Source organism: Tetrao urogallus (assembly GCF_951394365.1).
Source record: "Tetrao urogallus genome assembly, chromosome: 6".
Taxonomy (NCBI): domain Eukaryota; kingdom Metazoa; phylum Chordata; class Aves; order Galliformes; family Phasianidae; genus Tetrao; species Tetrao urogallus.
In genome coordinates, this window is record NC_136819.1 from 11513602 (window position 1) to 11536012 (window position 22411).

Sequence of the window (22411 nt, forward strand, 5' to 3'; positions counted from 1 at the left end):
TTCTATCAAGGTCCATTAAACCCAAATGTACCACCTCTGAATCAGGAAGCCCATTATCATGGGATCATGGGAAAGTGGAAGAGTACATTGAGGAAATATTACTTGCCCTTTCTTTACATCCTTCCCCAGATCACTCAGTATCCATAGAGACAGTATACCAGTATAGCACTATATGTTCATTTATATCTGACACTTAAATCAGATTTCCTTAATACAAAACTTCTATTAAAAGGTTCATAAAGTACACCTACAGGTTTCAGCAGAATCCACACTGATCAGCAAACTTTCGTCCTTTCAATATGAGGTCGCTATGCATCTTTCTACATAAATGGTAACATTCATTCATTTGTTAGAATTTTACTTGATAGTTCTACAGCAACAAAAATCTAAAAGCCCAGTTCTACATACACACTTGTTTTTTTCATACAATCTTATTTGTCTTCAGTAGAAGTTTTATCTCACTAAAAATCTCCATTAGCAACTAAGCTGGGACTTGAGTCTAAAGGAAATTTGTCCCTGACATCCTGTGTCAGAAGAGGAGGCCTTCACTTCCAAGCAGTGATAAGGTTCTTCAACATAGAGACCTTTCAACTACAGTGACAGATACTGTATTCACTAAAGAAAACAATTACTCATATAATGAAAATCAACAATGAACATATCATCCAAAGTACAGCAGACCAAAAAAAAAAGGGAAATTTGTGGAAAAAAAAGAAAACCTCCTTGTGTATTTTAGTTTATATTCTATTCTTCTGTTAAAAAAAAATAATAATTAAACAGCATTTGAAAATTAACACATTTTAGTGTCATCCATTTTCTTATCACTCTTTGTACAACTGAAGAACGCCTTCCTAATGTGTCCAGCAAATGTACTGCTGTTTCCAGTTCCTTATTATTAGCATCGTTATCCTTCTTATCCCTTTTTCTCACAAACGGTACTATTTCTTAGTATGATATTCAAGGCACAGTTCCACAGAACAGTGTATAAATGAGCTGTCCCTCTTCTTTCAATATAGTGCAGAATTCATACATTTAGTTCTGAATTGTTACTCTTAGAAACATACCACAATAAGATATATATATCTTATTTTATAAATGTACAGTCAAGTATATAACGTATATGATATATATCTGTGTAGATGAATATATCTTACACATATATGATTGCCATAACAAATTCATTGCATGTCTGGAAATATACTGCATGTATCCTTCTTAATATTATTTATAAAATGTTTTCAACAATACGGATAACTTGATTTATATGAAAGGTTAATTACAATGTAATTTATAGTTGTGGAGTTTTAAGAACTAGAAACGGTAACAGTCAATAATTTTTAACACTAGAAGCAGGCTTGATTGTGATAGGTGTCGCTGAAATATGACTCCATGACCAAAAGACCACAGCAATAAAAATGTTTCCTTTTTTCTTTTTTTTTCTTTTTTTTTTTTTGCTAAGTACAGCTTTAATCCTGCCAAGACTCACATGTACATAATTTAAATAATAACATACATACAGTGAGCAGTCTCATCCATTTCCACACAATTAAACTATGCATAAAGCTCAGGCAATTTAATTTCAGAATCTGGGAAAAAGTATTTCATAGCAAGAAAAGTCAAGATGAAGTAAAACAATATAGTTTAATCTAGACTACATGTTTGGTCTAGCTGATTATATCAGTATCATAATGTCTTAATCAAAAGAAATACGTACAGTGGGGCTCGGTAAGTTTAACTAAAATAAATAAACGTTAGATGTATGCATATATATATATATATATATAAATTTATTACCTTCCTTAGAAAATCAGACAAAGGAGTATGCAAACACTGACTACTGAAAGTGCTTATGAAATATTCAGTCATCCAAATATCAAGGTAACACTTAATTTAGAAGATCAGATTAGACTTGGAGGTGTAGCTTATGTAATGTTACACAGTTGAGAAACGGCAAAACAAATACACCTGTCTGATTTAGAGATCTAAAACTTAGAGCTAAGCCCATTGTTGGATCATGGAAATAAATATATTACGAGAAAACTTTATAGCCTGTGGTATATTTTCAATCAGGACCAATTTCTTAAGGATTTGGGTGTAGGGTCTCTGCCTTGCATTGTTTTGTTATGTTTTGTTGGATGCTTTCATTGGTTTCACTAATTGGAACCAGTTGATTCTTTTTCCTTTGTATTGATTTTTTAAATCCTAGAGTTAACAATGATTCTAATGTATCATAACACTTTAGACATTAATCGTACAGTGGGTCTTTTGCTTGTAGCTTTTGTTTGAGTTTTAATTAAGAAGACCTTGCATCTCAAAGCCTGAGCTGAGTTTTTAATTGCCAGTATGTATATCACACTGACTTCAAAAGAAAAAAAAAAGATGTTTATAACAAAGAGCACAAAGGAGAGCTTTGAAATGTCTATAGCCATACAAAGTGACATAATTAAAAACCTCTGAGTGCCTCTGTGATATAAGACATATAGATTTATTTATACATATTTATAAAGCAGACTGCTATATACCCTTAGAATTCACGAAAAAGAAATTTCAGCAATTATACTGAAGAATAATTTGTACAAATCCCGACTGCACTGTTAGCAAGGGCTACAGTAAACCTCAGATTTATTTTCCTCAAAACAGTCTTCATATTTGATATAGTGCACCACAAGACACCCGAAAGCTTATCTGTGAATATAAGTTTTACAAAATAGAAACAAAAATAGCATTTAAAATGTTTTGTAAATCTTGCATGTTTTAAGAAAAAAAAATTAATTCACTGTAAAATCACGGAAACCATAGTTTGCCTGAGGATTCGCTCGCACAGAACACTCTCCCAAGACTATCGCAGAAATGGATAGTGTTAAACTGCCAGATTCAAACACTTGTGTCTCACTCTTCTCTTCCAGATACTAGTACACACACATTAAATGCTCCTAGAAAACACCTCCTTCAATCTGCCCGGTGTTCTAATAACAGGAATGACTATCATTTTCAGGCATGTTTACAGTAGATCATACAAGGAGACTATCAAGTGAATGAAGCTGGTTTTACTCAATTCAACATTTCCTTAGGAAATGTCCATGCTGCTTCTCACCTATCCACATATTTTGAAGTCTTTAAATGTGTATGATACGTACATGACACATGAAATAGGAGATACAGGCTCTTTTTTAAAAAGTAACAAATGGAAAAGGAGATGGAATAAGTAATCATGCAAACCAACTTCTGCATTGGTTATATTATATAAAACTATGAATTGTCAATCACCATCCTTCCCAAAACAGAGGACACTGCACAAAGACAGTGACATTCAAGTCACAATGCCTATAAATGTAGAGTTGTAAACACCACCAATGGAAATCAGAGAACTAACCTGTTACACAGTAGCCGATGACTCAAGTCATTCTTCTGTGAGACTACTAGACCAATTCTGACCCTTTCACAAGAACATCATTGCTGAAGTTACTTAAGGATTGACCTTTCTTATTTGATCTTCAAAGACCCTGCATGCTGAGAAAGACCATTGCAGGCTATTTCAGTGGGACAACTGCCTGATGCATGCAAGACTGTGCTATTTTAATGATTTATATTTGAAACAGAAACAGAAAACTTAAAACAGACTCTGCATGGTGATGAATGATGCTACTCTGCCTAGACACCGCTGCTGAAAGAAAACTAGATATCTAAGCAACAGCAATGCAAGCTGCGAGGGCAGAGGAGGATTGTGCGCAGAACTCTGTGTACCCAAATACCTAGAAGATCAGAAAAGAGCTCCAAACCACTCTGTTTATTCAAATTCATGATACCGAACATTAGAATGAAAAGTGTTTCCTGTTGCTAATTGTCATTCAAAAGACCAACGCTGCAAAAGTTGAACATAAGCCTAACAAATTGCTTGCATACCTTAAACAAAGGTATTTGCATGCACACACTGGCCAACGGCATACAACAAAACGATTTGCATGGGTGGCTGTGTTGTTTTTTTTTTTCCAGGTGAGCAGGTCATTTAACTGAGCTCAATGGCTTCACAGACCTTTGAAAATTTGACCTATGTGTTTCATTTATAAACATATCAAATGAACAAGCAGACTTATTTAACCACTGGAATTTGGCTACTAAGCATTCTGCCAAATGCTCCTCAGAGGTTCATGCAACCTCCCTGAAGTCGATGGCTTGTCTGGCTAGAATTCAAGGAAGAATCTGGACCATTATCAGTAACTGAAATCCTAGTAAGGACACTCAGAAAAGGCAGTTTTACAAATGAAGCGCACTGTGTAAGAGTAATTGCGAACGGGAACAATCCCACTTCGAGAAAAAATAAATGAGTCACTGTTTGTTACTTTTCTATTGGCTTCTATTGTTTGAATTAATAGATGGACCTTATAATTATATCCTAATTAACACTATTTTGTTCTAAATATAGGAGGTAAAACAAGAAAATACCATTTTTACTTGTTTCTCTCAGCCAATTATTTTTCTTCTCATCTATGTGCTTTTCAAATACAAACAGAAACAGTTTGTGTCACTGGTACATTTTTTTTCCTGCTTTCACCCTTTCTTCTGGCACTGATTCTAAGTGAACTGCCTTTCTGTAATCAAGATGCAAGTCTTTCACTAGAGGGGGAGGGCTGTAGTCAGGCAGACACAGAGGAAGACTATGTGCTCAGGTTATCTGTAGCAAGAACAACGCCTTCTCTCTTAAATAAACAACTCCCAGTAACAGTCAGTGCAAAGAGCAGCTCCTCGCAGGACCACACCTCACTTTCTTATAATCAAGACTTTTTCCCTAATGACCTCATTTACTTATTTTTTACTGCACTGCTTCTCGCTTTTTAGTTAGGCTCTCAGTAATATGAATAGAAAGTCTGCACAAAAGCCAAAAACATCCACCAGTTAAATCCATTGATTTAGAATCTAATGAAAATTAAGAACCAAGATATTTGATATCCCAGAGAAGATACACTTTAAGAAACAATTCTTTTAGACTTTAGCATGCCAATTATCTCACTGGATATTCATTCAGAACTACAAAAGTTAACTTTATGACTTTGGAAGTCTACTACCTTGAACACTGTAAAGTTTTATTTTTTTAAATGTACATTTCTTTTGGTAGATTAAAACATCTCTCTGGTTCCTCTGCTTTCCTTTAATTCCTTTTTGTATCTGGATTTCATGCTGCCACTGGATAGACGGTTTAATTTATTTTCTTATTGAGATTATTTAAGGCAGACAAATGCTACTAGGAGTTAATACGAGGCAGTTTGGTTGCTGAAAGTGGTGTTAGCAGCTAGGAGCTAACCAGCCTGGAAACAGTGGCTAGGCAACTGGCTCGCGAGCCAAGACAAGCCCACCTTCAGACCCACCACTGTTCTGCTATCTAACTCCGTGCCTTTTTTTTTCACCTAAATCTGCATGGAAGTTTGAATACTGTAAGCAGAAAGCATTACGAAAGAGCAATCATTATTCTCACATTTGTGTCTGCTTTTTTCTGTATGTTTGGCAGTTCAGGAAGACTGCAGTTACATTAGCAAAGATTCAGTATTGAGTCTTACTGGAAGTCATCTAGTAATGGAAAGTTATACTGCAGACATCAAGATCACTTAAGGCAAATTTAAGGGAAAGTTTCTAGGGATTAGAGGCAGCACATTAGTTATGAAACTAACCAAATGACTGTTTACACGCAATTATGGTGAGTTAGGTAATTCTTTTTAATACGGATAACATGCTATACTCCTAGACGAAGTAGCTGAATGAGTTGAAAATCCTTCCAAGTGTGAGTAAGAAAGCTTTGTAGGTAAATAAGAAAACAGTTTGGAGCAAGAACTCAGCCAGTTCCCTCTGCAGTGAACATGCAGACTAAGAAAATGGAGGAATAACAAAGATAAAAGAACTGCTCTCCTTCTTTTAGTTATTTTTAACAAATGAAAGCTCATGAAAAAGGTTTTTGTGCCATCTAAAAGAATAAATAACATTATCCAGCATTGTTAGAGATCCCACATCTTTTAATTTTGATTCACTAATACCATTCAAGCAGTTTCTTTTTAGAGACTAAGTAGCTATATTGTGCAATTAATGGGCCAACCAGCGTTCAAGGTTTTCCAAATTATGAAGAGACAATATAGCTTTAAATAAATAGTCATGTCAAGACATAATTTTGTTGCCTTTTTCTGTCACTGTGAATTTTAACACATTTCTGTAAAACTATATGCTATATTTCTGTCACTTATATTCCTATAGGATTTCTTACCTCTCTCATTTTCATTGTCGTAATTCTACAAGTAATATCCAACAGGCAAACTAAACAGATTTTGGTCTTGAGTCAGTTGCAGGATTGCAGGAACCAATTAAAATTTATTTAACGAAAAGGGCAAGCCTTTCATCTATTTGCATAATAAAAAAAATTGAACTATCTTAAGCCTCCCTAGAGAAAAATTAAAACCCTAAGCTTCTACTGTCATACAAGAATATCTTTTTTTTTCCCTATTACTAAAGATTTATTAATACAACGATTATTATTCTTTATTTCCACATATTTGTAATTGATATGTAATAAAATTATTTCAGTCAAAAGAAATAAATCTTAGGTACCTTATGTACTCTTCAGAAATGCCTTTTGAGCCCTCCTCACAGTACAAAGAAAAAACAAACAAGCATCGCCTTTAAAATTTGCTTCTAAGTCAATAACACTGAATTTCTTTTGAAAAAGAAAAATGAAAATCCATGAGAGAATTGATGGGTATGGAAAAGAACACTTTTAAGTTTTCTGCACACTCTTTAATAGTCAAAGTTTCACTTCTACTAGACTGCTGATACAACAAATCTTGAAAATACTGGAACATTTTATCTTTATAAGCAATAAAACACCCACTGACTTCAGTGGGTCCAGAACTACATCCAGGGCTTCTCCTGCCCCAGAAATAGCATGAATATAAAAAAAGATTACTATTATTATTTTTATTTTTAATTTTGAATGGAATATTCAGAACAGTAATTATACAATGACTCCCTTTTATATCCTGAAAGTAATTTATGCAACTGTGAAGAAACAGCACCAAGGGCAAGTAGCTCCACGTTTTGAAAATGTTTATTCCTCTGGTCACACAAGTACCTACCGAGTGTCAATGAAATAATGTAACTAACCCAGTGTTTGCAATTGATTGTTATTTCTACTGTTCTGAAAGGAGCTAATTCACTTTTAAAAAAATATGTGTAAACGCTTCAAATTGGATCTAGTGAGATACCTTTAATTTCTCCAAGGAGATCACTTGTGTTTAATTTTTCCATCTTCTCTTTCCAGTCTTTAGAGAGTAGTTTTTCCATGCAGGATGAATCTATTAAAAAAAAAAAAAAAAAGGAAGAAACATCAAATATGTTCTTATGCATCAGGAAAAATGGTGCCATCTTCATTTTAAAGCTTTTCCCCTTATTCTTGTTGGACCATAGTTTCAAAAGGAAATCAGCTTGCAACCAGAGTTCCCATTTAACAGCATTTTAAATCCGAACTAATTCCTCTGAGGTTAATGGAGTTACTATGGATTTAACGAGAGTCTAATTGAAAGAAAAACTTAGTTCAGGATTTATGCATGCTAACTGCCAATTTACATGCATAGATTGCCAATGTATATACAAATTCTGTCTTTTTCATTTGAAAATGATTGTACACTCCAAATTATACATGAAGATTTAGAAGGGTTTTCTGGAAATTTGGCACACAGTGACATCTGAAACCCATTTTTATACCCATGTCAATGTGAAAGTTATTCATATAACATCTCCATGGAATTCACAAAAGCATTCTACATATTCAGTGTTCACAGCATCAGAAATTTTCTCGGTACACTATAAACAACATGCAATGATTAGAAGATCTGCTTTCATAATTCGAAGTTCAGAATATATTTCAAAATTTTGTCCCAGCTTGATAGCCCTTCTCTACGCAAAACTGTCACTGAAGTCATTACACTTAGGAGAAGGTAGAAGACTGTGTAGCAAATTTCATATGATCAGACTTCAATTCCACTACAAAATTTGATATTGAGCACAGCAGACTCTTCGCCAAAATCTAAAGGCTTTTTGAATTCTTACACTGAACTGACTCTGAAGTCAAAATACGTAACAATCCAGTTGATTTTTAAGATGGGCATTCTTGTGGTTAATGTCATGATTCAGTTTTATGATTTTAAGAACCTCAATTCAGCTTTATTAATGGTCACTGAGAAAACTTTCCACACAACTAAACACCTATCTTCCCTCCCCAGGTAGTAATAATAAAGTGTCCTTTAAACGTCATGCATTTCTTTCATTCGTAGACAGGTTCGTGAACAAAGCCTATGCTAAAATTCTTGGAATCACTTAGGCTCAGTTTATCAAGATATGAAGAACATTATTTAAACATTGTTGCTGAAATGAATCTTTGCAAAGAGCCCTTCTTGTAAGACCACATACCACCCTGGGGGTGCCGAGCACAGTGGTTCTTACTTGAATACACCGAGACTACCCTCACTCTTTAGTTTGTTAGAAACCCCCAAAGCAAGCTGCCATTTGCATTAAGAGGAAATCAATTTACAAAATGGTTTTCAAACTTTCTGAATTTTGACAGCATTTGCACTGGTAGCACGCCAGCCACTTCAGAATTGACACTCCAGTGAACAAGAAGGTAGAATTTAGCCTCTAATATCTTCTGTTAAGTTACTGACAGATTAAGGCCAAATTTTGGCTCAAATTTCCATGTCAACAGTCCCACTAGAATCACTCACAGAAGTAACACCAAAAACAAAAAACCCAAATGAAGAACGGCAACAGAAATAGAATCAATATATCGCATAACAGTGTGTTCCAACTCAGAGGAGTCCAAAAAAAAATCAGAGAGGAGAAGCATTCAGAGAAGTCATAAAGGTTTGGGGAGATATTCAAGGAAGTAAAAGGTCATATGGCTGCTTATGCTTTAGGATTCAAATAGCTTCAGCTGAAAATAAATCACATTAGCATCACCCATTTGGAAAAAAACAAAAACAAAAACCAAAACAACAAAAAAGCAAAACCAGTTGAAAGCAAACCAAACTGTAACCACCAGAAGATCAAAGATCAGGTTTTAATTGAAATACATTCTCACTATGCAAGCCTCTGTGTAAAGACAACACAGCTCGTAAATGTTTTTGAAGTTACATTTCAGTAGAAAAGCTAATTTATTTACTAATTATATCTTTCTATGAAAGAGACAAAATTAAGGAGCTCTAAGTTGCAATAGGCAATGTTAAAATACTTGTTACATAATAATAATTTACTTTTAACAATAACAGACACATTACTTTTATGAGTTCTTGCCTGATAATAGAAGAATCAAGAAATAACTATCAATTATCAATAGAACATTATAATTTGTCTTTTTTTTTTTTTTTTTTTTTTTTTGTGATACCACCATTAGTTTAAAACGATGGTTTTGTTTCTCCTCTGCCAAAATCTCAGACCCCTCATCCCTGGGAAAAAAATATGTATATATATGAAAGGAGCTTTGGAGTTTTATTGTGATGTTTGCTATAGGTTATATGTACTATTGCATTTTAACTTAGATATTTTCCTCAATTCATACAAATATGGAAAATCATTTACATTTCAGAGAAACGATTCTAGATCACAAGAGTTGGTAAAATACTTCCTTTGAAACACTTACTTTATACCCTGTCTTACTTTGTCTAAGAATATGCTTGTTCATCCATAGAGTTACTATACTGTATAAGGGCAAAGAGAATATTTCTGAAGACAGACAGAATGGAAAAGATATAATCATGTTGCTACTTACAATTCTTATTTCTACATATGACTGAAAAAATATGTAAGAATTGTTTTCAACACCTCTGTGCTGTTCAAATTCTACCTTACACCTCTGACCACACAATTTATAGCACTGTATTTCATTATTGGGAATATTGCAAGACCACGCAATGAGCCTTTTAATAACATTGTAAAAATAGCTCTTTTGAAATTCCTGTACATTTTCAATTAGCAGGGTTAACCTGCATAATTTTTAGAATTTAAAACTGTGGTATTCGTTCAAGCTCTCTGGAGGTCCTTTGCATTAGACACAAACCTAAATATAAAGGCTTATACTTGAAAGGCACATCTCCCTTCAAGTTTGGTATTCAGTGTTCACAAACACACATTTTGAAAAGGCTTGAGAATAAGAAAGGTTTTTTTCTCTTCTTTGTGTGCTGAAAATTAATTTTTACACATATATAAAATCTACAAAGATGTCTTCTGACATCAGTGAATTGTCTTCATCCATATCGATTCATTTTCTGATTTGTTTCGTTATAGAAACCAAACAACGACTCAGAATCCAGCACTGAACATCGATGAAGCCCGAAATCACATCTGCACTGCATCACTCTCCCTGCACTGAGGCTCTGCTTCAGAACCATTACAAAATCTCGTGGATCCTAGCATTTGTGAAATTCAGGGGTGTTCTTGTTAAAGACAATTATAAAGGAAGCAAAGAAAGAAATTAGCATTTATACATTTTTAGCTCTTCTCACTGACTTTATAAACTACAGTTGGGTTTATGCTGCAAAGCCGCATATTTTGTACTGACACATGTAGGATCAAACTCATGCAAGTTGCACTGAAGGAATTTATTGTATTAGCAACACAGAGACTCTTGCCTTTATATTCTTCCATTGTTTCTTTTGAGGGCAGCAAACAGGTTAACAACAATTAGACTGAGATGACTCAATGAAATAACTGTGTGTTATTTTGTAGCACACTTTAATACATACTAAGTTAGCAATTTAAATGGTACAGTAAAGGATTTTAAAGCGCTGTGAGGATCTTACTACATGGGAGCTTTGCAGAGCTGGATGAGGATTTTAAAAGATAAATAAGCAGAAAAAAAGAAAAAGCCAAGGGGAAAAAAAGCCTAGGTGTTAGATGAAAAGGATCTCTCCGCAATGACAAAGCATCGATGAAAAGAATTAACATTTGTCCATTGGGTAATCAATCAGTCATGGAATGGATGGAATCCAGCTCTTTGTAGCACAACCAGTGATGAAGAACGAGTGTGTTAGCTATCACAGCCAAGCTCTCAAGTTCTTCCAAGTAAATGAAAGTCATCTTGTTCCTATCAAGGATAGCTTTTCCCTCTCATCTCTTCCTCACTCTTCCTTTTTTTTTTTTTTTTTTTTTTTTATTAATTTTTTTAATTATTTTTTTTTTTTACTTCAACAAGTTAGCAACTCCCTCTGTAGCTTACATGAATACTGTATGATCTTACAATGGCCTGCACCTATCCTCATTGATTTGGGGGGTGGGAGAACATTCCTTTTTTTTTTTTTTTCCCTTTTAATTCACTGAAGTAGCCTCTTATTACTTTCTTTGAAATACAGATAAGAAAGAAAGTGCTCATGCCATGTGTGTGTTTTTGTTTTTTATGGTAAAGTCATACATAAAAGAAAGCCTAAATGTGAGAGTGCAGCAGCAAAACTTCAAAGCACTGACTGTCAGACATTATTATTTCAAATCAGCTTTGACTTTTTGAGACTTAATAAAACACTATAGTACAGACTGGCATATTTATAACACCTATACCAGTGATCAACTGAACTGTCTTATTCTTGCTACTGTGCAGTGCCTTGTTATTTCTTTTATAATAAGCTTCCCTGAAAACACGTTGTAACAATACTGAAAACTGATAATTATTAATGATATGAGTTCTAAAACATGACTTGCTTTGCATACAATTCTTTTTGAATATATACATTACTTTGTGACAGAAGACAAAAGCACGTTGATTTATTAATAATGATTGCAAATGCATAGCAAGTTCATAAACAATACAGAAATATAATTCAGTCAAAGGTATAGGTGACATTTTCCTACATGCATTTGAACTGTTACATCTCATGGAAAGAAGCACTGGAAAAGACAGGGTAGAGGAATCAGAAGAGAAATCAGACATCCTACAAGGGAAAAGGTTTGAAAACATGATCGGATGCTCAACAAAAGGAGGAGAAACTTCCCATCTACATTTTAAAAGAACAGTATTGGAATCAGTGGCATCTATGTCTCTGCTAAACATCAGAAGAGTATGTACACGCAAGCTTTGAGACTAAATAACAATTTGCAAGCTCCTCCCTCCCTAACATTCGTTATTCTCTAAGCATTATGTTTATATTCTCTCATTACATTTATTTGCCTTCATCTCCGCAGGAGAAATTGTGTCTTTCAGAACAGCCTTTGTCAAATGAATTCAAATGCATCATTCAAGCCTAAATCAGGAGAAAAACAGCAAAAGTGGAATTACTTTTACTTGGAAGTACTGTTTAATGGATGTTAAATGAGATTATGAACACCTAGGGACAAGCATATCTGTGCTTACAAGGCCTTCCTCAATGGAAGAGCAGGTTTTTCTTCCTCCCAAATCAAATAACCCTCAAATAAACATTACAGCGCTTAGCATTTTGTTGCCATGCTTCCTATTCCGCCTTTCCATATCTCTTTCCACACCTCAAGTGACAATGTGTGTTTCTCAAGCACACGAAGCTTAAGTCTTGCCATCTAAACCACAAGAATACAAACCGCTGTTCATCTTCAGGGAGTGAAAAATCTAGTCCAGAATAGAAAAAAAATGACATAAAATTAGTACTCTACTAATGTTGCTGACTGAAGCACAAGTATAAGTTAGATTTACCCTGGCTAATGTTTGACACAAGTAAACTAAAGAACCAGGTCCATTGGTGTAATTATGTAGGTTGCTCCGAAAGTAGTGCCTTCTATTTATTTCCATGGAAACTACAACAGATGCAAAGAGCACAATAACACTGTTTGACAGAGAAAATTCTCAGCTACAAAAGCCTGCATGCCATGCTTGTAAAAATCTGCATGGCTATCCAGAATTTCATATTCTGTCTTTCATATCACTGTTGCCACTGCTGAAAGACACCACCCATCACTTCACAGTGCTCACATTTGCTGATTGGTCTCCATGAACATTCAGCAAGTGCCAATGAATGTCAGTAGGAGCCATTTTTTTTTTCTGCATGCAAGAATTCAATGATACATCTTTGTTTCACCTGCACTTCCATGTCAGATGACATTCTCTGTCAGACTGTCCCTCTGCTGCCATCTGTCACACAGCAACAACATGTAGCAGAATACAGGTGGGAAGGTTCAACCTGTTCTGCCATACCTCCAATGTCCACCTCTGATGTGGTGGGCTAACATAAGAAAATAAGAGGCATTACTTTCAGAGTAGTTCCTTCTTTCACTTGAGGACCTAAAATTTTTGGAATGTTACTAAAATAGATTTTTTGTTGCCATAGTTACTTTTTTTCTTCTTTCAAACATAAATTATCCTTTTCTGTTTCAAGAAACTTTAAATAAAAGAAGAGAAAGCAACAATACAAAACTAATCAAAAATCAGCCTGAAGGCTCAAAATCCATACTTGTAATGTACTGGCACTGTTTCCTGCTCATAAGCAGCTTGGCTCCAATCTTGCTGTCAGTGGAGAGGAAGGTCAGGGGAATCTCATCTCATCCTTCTCAATTTCCATGCTCTTCTCCTAAAGTAATTAATTGTTGTGGTCTAACAGAAAATTAAAATACAAGGCACTTCAGCCATGCTGTTAGGTAGCAAAAACTAATTTCTTTTGCCAACAGTTTGTTGGTGGCATTCTTTTTTTTTTTTTTTGGGGGGGGGGGGGGGGGGGAGGGGGAGGGGAAGGGGAAGGAGTGCTCTTGATTGGTTTGTTTTTTATTGAACAACTTTTCATAAGCCAAATTCTTGGAGAACGGGAATACAGTCACAAGACAAAAGTAAGCAACCTGACGTTGAGAACAAGAAAATATGCTAATCCTTTTTGTTACATTTATTGCAAATTATAAAGGATTTACTCCTAAATTCTACACTTGTTCCTGCCCTAAAGGAGGAAAGAAATCATGGCCAACAGCTTATTCCCTTCTCTCATAGTGACTTGTTTCTTTTCACATCTTTGCCTTGGCTAGTTAGGTTGTGATATCTCTGGCACCGACTGCTTATCTCACAAGCATTTTGTTCAGTACATTTCTGATCGTGAATCACAACAAAAAAGAAAACCAAAAAGTTCATGTAGTACAAATAAGTCTTCCTAGCTGTGTTTATAAGCAAAAGCAGAGTAAGCCCACAGTGGAAGTTTTCTTGCAAAAGCAGCATGTCTGCAATCTGACTACCTAGCACTACAGTTTTGTTTAGACCAGGGAAACAAGCGAATCTGCCAACTGCTGTACATTTTTTCACAGCGACAAGATTTCCACAATATGATAAAATTAGAACTGTAAGAGCTTGGAGAGCTCTCTTAACTTTTAATTAAAACTCTCCAAGCTCACTAAAAATAATTAGGCATTAAAATGTTCTGGTTTTCCTCTGAATTCATTTGCACCACTTGAATGGTCTAGATCTTGCATGAACCAACAGACATTCTAAACAGAAACACTGGAATGTAACTGGGGGTGATTTCCAGACCTGCTTTCTATGATGTGGCTAGTGGGAAAAACTGTAGTCTGAAGCTTGTACCAATTCTGCCTAAGATGGCTTGTTTCAACAGGACTTCACCAGTGCAAAGAGCATCTGCACAGAACACTGTGCTCTGTGCAAAACTCTAGATAAAAAGAAGTTTGAATTTCATGTAAAAATAAGCCAAGATACAGTCCTGACCTTTATTTTCATTTATTTATTAAAAAGCAGAACCTTTAACCTTGTAAATGTTTTTGTTCTCTTAAAATAACTCATACAATGCTATATGCCACACTATTTTTAGAAAAGCAACGAGAGAAAGCATGCTTTTCCCATACAGCAGGGTACTGATATAAACATCAACACAGATGCTCTGTGAGAGAGAGCTGGACTTCTCAAGCACTTGATCATTAAGGAATGCACCAACTGTTTTAGATAATCTCGTGCCAGCTCCAGTTCTGCTCCACACTCCCATTTGGGAGTGGCCAATCTTGTCCTGCTCCTAATTTTTCATTTTACTCACTCCTTCATTCTTTTTTCCTTTTTTTTCCTTTTTTTTTCTTTTTTGTTTTTCCAGAACAGAAGGAAAAAGACATTGTGTGCCAAGCAATGCAAGACTAGAATCACTTCCCCAAACAGAGCAAAACTTTCAGACAATTAACCCTCCCCTCTTCTTTCAGATAAATTACTAAGTATAAAATGCAATCTGTTTCCTTTGTTTACTCAATATGAACAATTTGTAAATGACTCAAGGATAAAATTCAGAAAATGTTGTGCTAAATTAGAACCATTATAAACATGCTAATGATGGCTCAACTAAGACATGCAGGATCCATGCGAAGAAATATATTTAGTTCCTGTGATATCTAGTTGTATTGCCTCAGAACTATTTGGTCACTTAATTGTACATGACTACTCCAGAAAAATGCTAATTGCACGAACACTGCACTAGACAATACACTGTATGTCAGAGGGAGCTTTCTGAAATGTCGGTGTGATTGCTTGCATGCAGTGTTTTGGCATAGTAGTAGAAGAGAAATATCTCTTAAGTCTGACAAAATTGCATGTACATTTCATTCCTCCACTTAGAGTTTCCTATCCATTATAAGCCATACTCTACTGTTAGATTGGCCGCATTCACTGAAGTATACATCATTGCCTTATTTACATTACAATGATAGCATGCTGTATATTACATGTAATCACCTATTCCCTAAGAATGTGCACCTCAATTTATTGCCCAAGCAGATATAATATTGGCAAGAGATAATCTGAAGCTTTCCACATAGCAATCAGGGTTCGTCAAGAAAAGGGGAGTGCAAATTTGCTTGCAGTCCCTGAGCAAAAGATTACATAAACTTATTTATCAAAGGAGAATGTTTTTGGTTTTTTTTCTTCTGTCTCTGAGTATGCATTTATTTGCAAAGTAACAAAATCAACAGGATTTGCAGTATTTGTTACTTTGAAAAAGAAGAAAGTTTTGCTGGTGGAAGACGACTTCAAAATATTATTTTTTGTGTTTCCACATCTACACATCTTTCTGCATTGACTTTTTTTCCTCAGTGTGGAAAAGAACAGATGGAGTCATTATATTAGTTAGAACTCACAAGCATAGTTCCATCAAGGTTTACTCAAGTCTTAAATGGATTTGAAATTTCTTCCAATATTCAGTCTAGCTCTTCCTTCTTAATCTCATACCTCCAACTCCTTGATACAATCCTTTCATAACCCTAAACAATTCGCTTTCATCTTTGGTATCCACTCTTTTCAAACACTTGTGAGTTGAAGTGACATTCTTCTCATTATTATTCAGACTAGGGAGAATTTAGTCTTCAAATCTCTCTTTGTTAAACTGCTCTGGAACTAACCACACATCATACAGGCTCTGGAAATATGTAGCATCTTTCCTCTACGACAGAGTTTCCCTAGTAATTCAAGAAGTTGCAGACTGCATGTCAGTTCAGCCATAAGCCGAGACACTGGGCTCTTTTTAAGATGGATCTGGGGTCAGATTTCCTTTTCTCTCAACACTACACGGTTATCCCAGCTTCTTATCCCAAGATGAAGCAAGCAGAGGATCCCATCTCAACTCAAGGAATGATTTGGTAGCACAAGTAGGCGTTTTTGACATCACATTTTTTCCTTTCAAGTTCAATGCCAATTAAGCAATATATCTTTTAGCAAAGAAGGAACTTTGTGAAATGGCCCTGAAAATGTTAGTAAGAGTTTTGCGGAGTAAAACCATCCTAAATAAAAGGTAATACAAAAATAAAAGGGTGAGATCCTTCATACCATGTTAGTTTTTGGTCAGGGGGATATGGAGGGGACTTCTTGAAAAGCAGGAAAACATTTCTATTGAACTGATTGATGTTCCTCATAAAATTTGTGCCACCAGATGATTTACGAACAAAATGTTGATGATTCAAAAAGACCTCTATTTTGTTCTCCCAAATCATGTTCTACTCATTACCCTAATAAAGCAGTAATAAACATCTGTTTAATGATTTGAAGGCTTCTTAATATTGTGTATAAAAATCTGAACTCAGCTCTTACATAAAATATTCTGAAATTAAAACAATTGTATAACAAAAAGAATTTTTCATGACAAACCCTTCAGCTTTTTTGTATGTAAAAGTATAATACAAAGAAAGCAAAATAATATGCTCTTGATTTGAAATGACTTCAAACAAGGATGCAAAGGAACGAAAACAATAGCTGGAATCTCTTCTCTATTTACCATTCCTGAAGATCTCTATGGCAGATGATGTAGTCTTTTCTGGGACACTAAAATACACTGACAACATCAATTCTATGGCCTCTTTTATACCACTAAAATTTTGACTTAAACTATCACATTTTACATAAATATAAATACAGAACAAACAAGATTTTCCTGACCTAATCCCAGAAAGTGGAGTCTTAGGAGGTTTACAAATCTCACAAGAACCAAGCTACTTGCTATAGATACATATTTCAGGAATAAAAGCCGTTTTATTATAAATCCGTGAAAAAGACTTAGTTTCAAGAATAGTATCTTAAAATATTCACTTCCCTAAGCATACCAGTTTCTTTTCTTGTAAGAGATCATTATTTATTTTGTAAAGTCAAGTGCTGGAATGATACGGAGGTGCTAGAAATAAAGTGTTCCAGGAAATCCTAATTTGTTCTCTGTATGCACTATGATACATTTTTTAAATTAAATTAAATTTAAAAAAAAAAAAAAAAACAATTAACAGCAAAAAAAATTTACAGGATTCTTGCTATATTCAGCACATGGGACAACCACGACACAAAAGCAGAAACTGGAACTGCAGAGTAAATGATGTGGCTGTCCTCACAAACACTGGCCACGTTTCACTGCAGAAGTTTGAAGAAAAGAAATGAATTAGGGAGGGAACTGCAAAAGGAGAAATGATGGGTCGCATTTATGGTACTTCATCTTCTGGGAGCTCAATTTAAAAAAACCCGGGGTTGTATTTGAGGAATTGCTGAACGTTCACAGCTGCAGCTGTGTCAATGTAAAGTCAGTGTTAAGATTGAAGCTATAATATATATAGCTATATATAAACTTCTACACAAAGTCCTCTGGAAAAGAATCAGGACCTAAGCACCTCACACTAAACAGCCAATAAATCAATGACGTTTTTGAAGTCACACTCTTAGTCACAAGCTGGTATACTAACTACCCTTCTTTCTTCTACAAAGACTTTGAGATGATTTATGTTTGCATTATATTTACAGATTATGCTAAGAGAAAAAAACTATTGCGTAATCACGTCTTCGGAGACCAGCTTGAATAAGTAAAGAATAGACACTAAGGCTTCAGATGGACCACTAAGAATATAACACGCTGGACAATTTCACATTCGCCGAGAATCATTCTATTAGTGAACTGGATTTGCAAACATTGGCAATTTGCTGCAAATTGACTATGTTGAATAATAGAATGGGTGAACAAAAAATGGGCTTGAGTTTCTCCGCATGAGGCTTCACCAATTAAAAGAGTGCACGATGCATCCTGTCCTAATGTGGCTGACACAGTTCCTCGTGATCTCCTGGCAGAGCATGTCCCATCAATAGACCTGCACACCTTTAGTATAAAACCATTTCCCCTTGTCCTATCACTATCTACTGGTGTATAAAGTTGATTTCCCTTGTGTATATAAACTCCCTTTAAATATTGGAAGGTCACAATGAAGTCTCCCCACAGCCTTCTCTTTTCCAGGCTGAACAAGCACAATTCCTTCAGGAGAGGTGTCTTCATAGGAGAGGTGCTCCAGCCCTTGGATCATCTTCATGGTCCTCCTCAGGAAGCTCTCCAAAACTCCGCATCTTTCTTGTGCTGGGGGCCACAGACTTGCACACTGTACCCCAGATGGGGCCTCACGAGGGCTGAATACAGGCGGACAACCACCTCCCTTGCCCTGCTGGCCATCTCTCTTCTGAAGGAGCTCAGATACCACCAGCCTTCCGGGCTGCAAGTTCACACTGCTGGACCGTAAGTCCCTCTCAACAGGGCTATTCTCAAGGAGTTCTTCTCCCAGTTTGTATGCATATCTGGGATTAACTCGATCTAAGTACAAAACCTTGCACTTAGTTTTGCTGAACCTCATTAGGTTTGCAAGGGCCCACCTTTTGAGTTTGTTAAGGTCCTCTGGATGGCATTGCTTCCTCCTGCTGTATCAACTGCACTGCTCAGCTTGAAGTCATCAGCAAACTTGCTCAGGGTACACTCAATTCCATATCAGGAAACATTTTTTTCCCCCAAAGGTGATGTATAAGTTCATCACAACATGCATCTTTCCTGAATATGTAGCACAGCAATACAATGAGTTTCTGAGCTAATAAAAGGGAGGATCATTTGAGAAAATGAGAGCAGATTTAATTCTTGGGAAGTTCTCATCCAAAATCTGCTACTCAGAAATGTAAAAACATATTCAGTGCAATTAAGCCTTCACAGCCACAGAGAAAGGTCACTGCAGTAGGTTTCAGCTACCTGTTTTGAGCTATTCCATATTATTACTCTGTAAATAAATGACCTTCACTTTCTATGTCTCCTCTCTAACAAGCAAGAAATAGGCAATGCAACTGAAGAAGCATGCTGCAACCCTCACTACAAGTTCTACTGCAAGAAATGAAGGTCATTTACAGGATTTCTGTCTTAAACATTAAGTCTCCTTGCCCTTGTTGATTTAATCCAGACTCTATCATTATAACAGTTTAAATTAATGAGCTGAATTTTAGCTGCATAGCTTCCAAGAAAATATAAGCATGGCTGAAGTTGTACAACAGTTACTTTGAAAATGTAGAGGTAAATGCTGTTTCTGATATAGTCTTAAAATAAACGCAAATTTAACAAGGACACTATTGTTCAGAAAGATTTTTCTCATATTTAGGGCTAGTAGAAAATTTCGTGTTATTAGAACAAACCCTATGCAAAAGATTTTCTCAATTATAAGTTCTTATTTATGAGCTCCAAAGAACAGGATATGGTAGAAAATATCTTCATTAGAATGCTAAATGATAAAGTATACTGGAAAGGCATAATATGATTTATTCATTTAAATATCACCAAATTCAATGCAGGTAAAGATCTGATTCCTATTGCATTCAGTAGATCATTGTCTAATGCAGTTGTACTTCAGGAATAACAAAACACACAGCAGGATAGATGTATTTCTTAATTGTAAGCTATACTTCCTGCCTGTAAGAGTATTCTTAGTTAAGAGCACTACATAATTTCTTAGGGTGTGTTCTTTGTATAGAAGGTTGCATCTATGGACCTCACACAGAAAAAGCAGTGTGCACCAAACATGAAATGTAAACGTTTCTTTCTATCGAGGCAAAGGCAGCAGCTTGGGCTGCTGCCAGGTTCACCACATGCTCACGGTTTGGTCCATATAATTTGTGTCTACACATGTTAAAGGTGAAATGAATGTATTACCCTTTGGTTGCATTTTCATTGTTTTTACTCCATCTATCAATTACCTTGCTAGGATGTGTTTTTTTAACATTAACAGTAGAACTCAATGCACTTACACAGTCATGTTATCTTTTTTTTCTGTCAATTAACTGATCTTCTAATCTTGAGTCTGCAATCCTGGCTAAGATGTACTTCCACACTTGCTCTCTCACACAATTTGTATATTAGTGAGCAGTTTAGGTGTAAGAAGGCAGAGTCTCAAACATAGCAAGTTACATGACTCTGGTTCCTTAAGCTTTTTTTTAAACACTTATTTATGGGTGAGGTATAATTTACACCACCTTATGTATGGCTGGGCAGGTGGTTCACTGAGACTGCTGCTCTTGTATCAAATATGCTAGCATCATTACGGTGCCCAATTCTCTCCACCAATCATATTTTCACCTGTTCTCTCTCATCATAGGACTTGACTGCGAGCTGTCTGTAACAAGGACTGCATTTATTAACAGTATGTTTGCAGCACCTAATGCACTTACTAATGGAAAAAATAAAGAATCATCTGAATTACTACCAATGAAATTCATAAATCCTTCAGAACTCATTGGTCTAAGCATACTGAATTCATTTACTTTTGTTCCTTTTTCCTTCCACAGTTGTATACGTCATATAACTTACTATCTCAACCAGTACAACTTCTAGTGCTCCACCTAAGCCAGTGGTCCAAATTTTTATCTCCACAAAGGGAGCAGGCGATATGCACAGGCACAGCTTTTCCCAAAAGGCAGACAGGTCACTGCAGGTCCCAGAGCTGCCCGAATACTCCAGGAACACTGAAACTACCTGAAATTTTTATTCTTTTTCTCTGCAACAAGATTGCTCAGATTGCACAAGTTCTGAGAAGTTTCCAATTTTATGCAAGTAATAATAATAATAAATTCAGAGAAGACTTTGGATTTAGGAACAACAGTCCCTTTGGGTGAACTTCCCCATATCCATGCATGAGCAGGTACCGTCCAAAAGCCTATCAGCTGACAGGAAATAATGTATTTACTTCTTCAGCGAAATGCAGCTCCTTAATGAATTTATTGTCTTATAAACAGTGGTTCAAATGTGAACTTTGATACAAAGACAATAACATCTCTCTTTGGAAAAATTTTTAACTGGGCCTACTCAGCAGCTAAGATTACAGGCAGTTAGTCACAGAACATAGGTAAAGAATTTAACTTGCCACAGTCACTTACTTAATGCACATATTTATCAAATAAGTATAAAATTTGCCTATTCATTTTGATTGTATTTTTTAATCTCATTTGCACTGATGAAATAAGTTCACAAGATGGATGACAGAGGTCCATGCCCTAAAAGTGTAACTTTCTGCCATATTGAGTAGCTGATTAGAGAATAAGAACAAATATTGCCAACAAACAAATAGTAAAATCAAAAGATTTGATCACTGCTAAGTCATGCAAAAATCACCATATCATATCAGGCCTCCTTCTCTTTGTAATAGACAGAGATCAGTGTTACACAAAAAGAGTCAGTAGAACTGACCAAACTGAAAGCCAGTAGATAAGGAAACTGTAAGCCATTAATTCTGCATCCAAAAGAATAATAAGAGAATGCTCTTATCTCTGTTCAAATCAAGCAAATTTCAGATTTTTTTTAGACACTACATTTATAACATCCTTTCCCTTGCTTAGATAGCATATCCTAATCTAAAAGCCTAACTGCTCTTGTTCTGCAGGTGTTCCAGTTTCAACTGAGAATATCATAACTCTGACGGGCAAAGTTATCCCCAGTTGCTCCCTAAAACTGCACAATTTATTTTGGATAGGAGATATAGTCCCTACACTGGAAAAAGAAACAAAAAAACACTGTATCAGCCAACATCAACTATCTTCTGCAACAACTTGCCAGGGTCAAGATCCCTGGTGCTCTGTACTGGACCTTCTCTGTGTCTTGCTGCTCAGTACTGTGTTGTAAAAATCTGGACTAAATCTAGTAAA

General features: G+C 35.6%; 1 protein-coding gene across 3 annotated transcripts in view; it reads right to left on the minus strand.

Annotated features, from left to right (window-relative positions):
* The window catches only part of SOX6 (SRY-box transcription factor 6), a gene marked incomplete at both ends in the record, with an annotated part of 220615 nt that overhangs the window by 157877 nt on the left and 40327 nt on the right, over window positions 1–22411 (minus strand). For all 3 annotated transcript variants that reach the window (XM_079536792.1, XM_079536794.1, XM_079536793.1), the window contains one exon: window positions 7242–7331. In XM_079536792.1, coding sequence (XP_079392918.1) covers window positions 7242–7331 — 90 coding nt within the window. The remainder of the gene's footprint in view (window positions 1–7241; window positions 7332–22411) is intronic.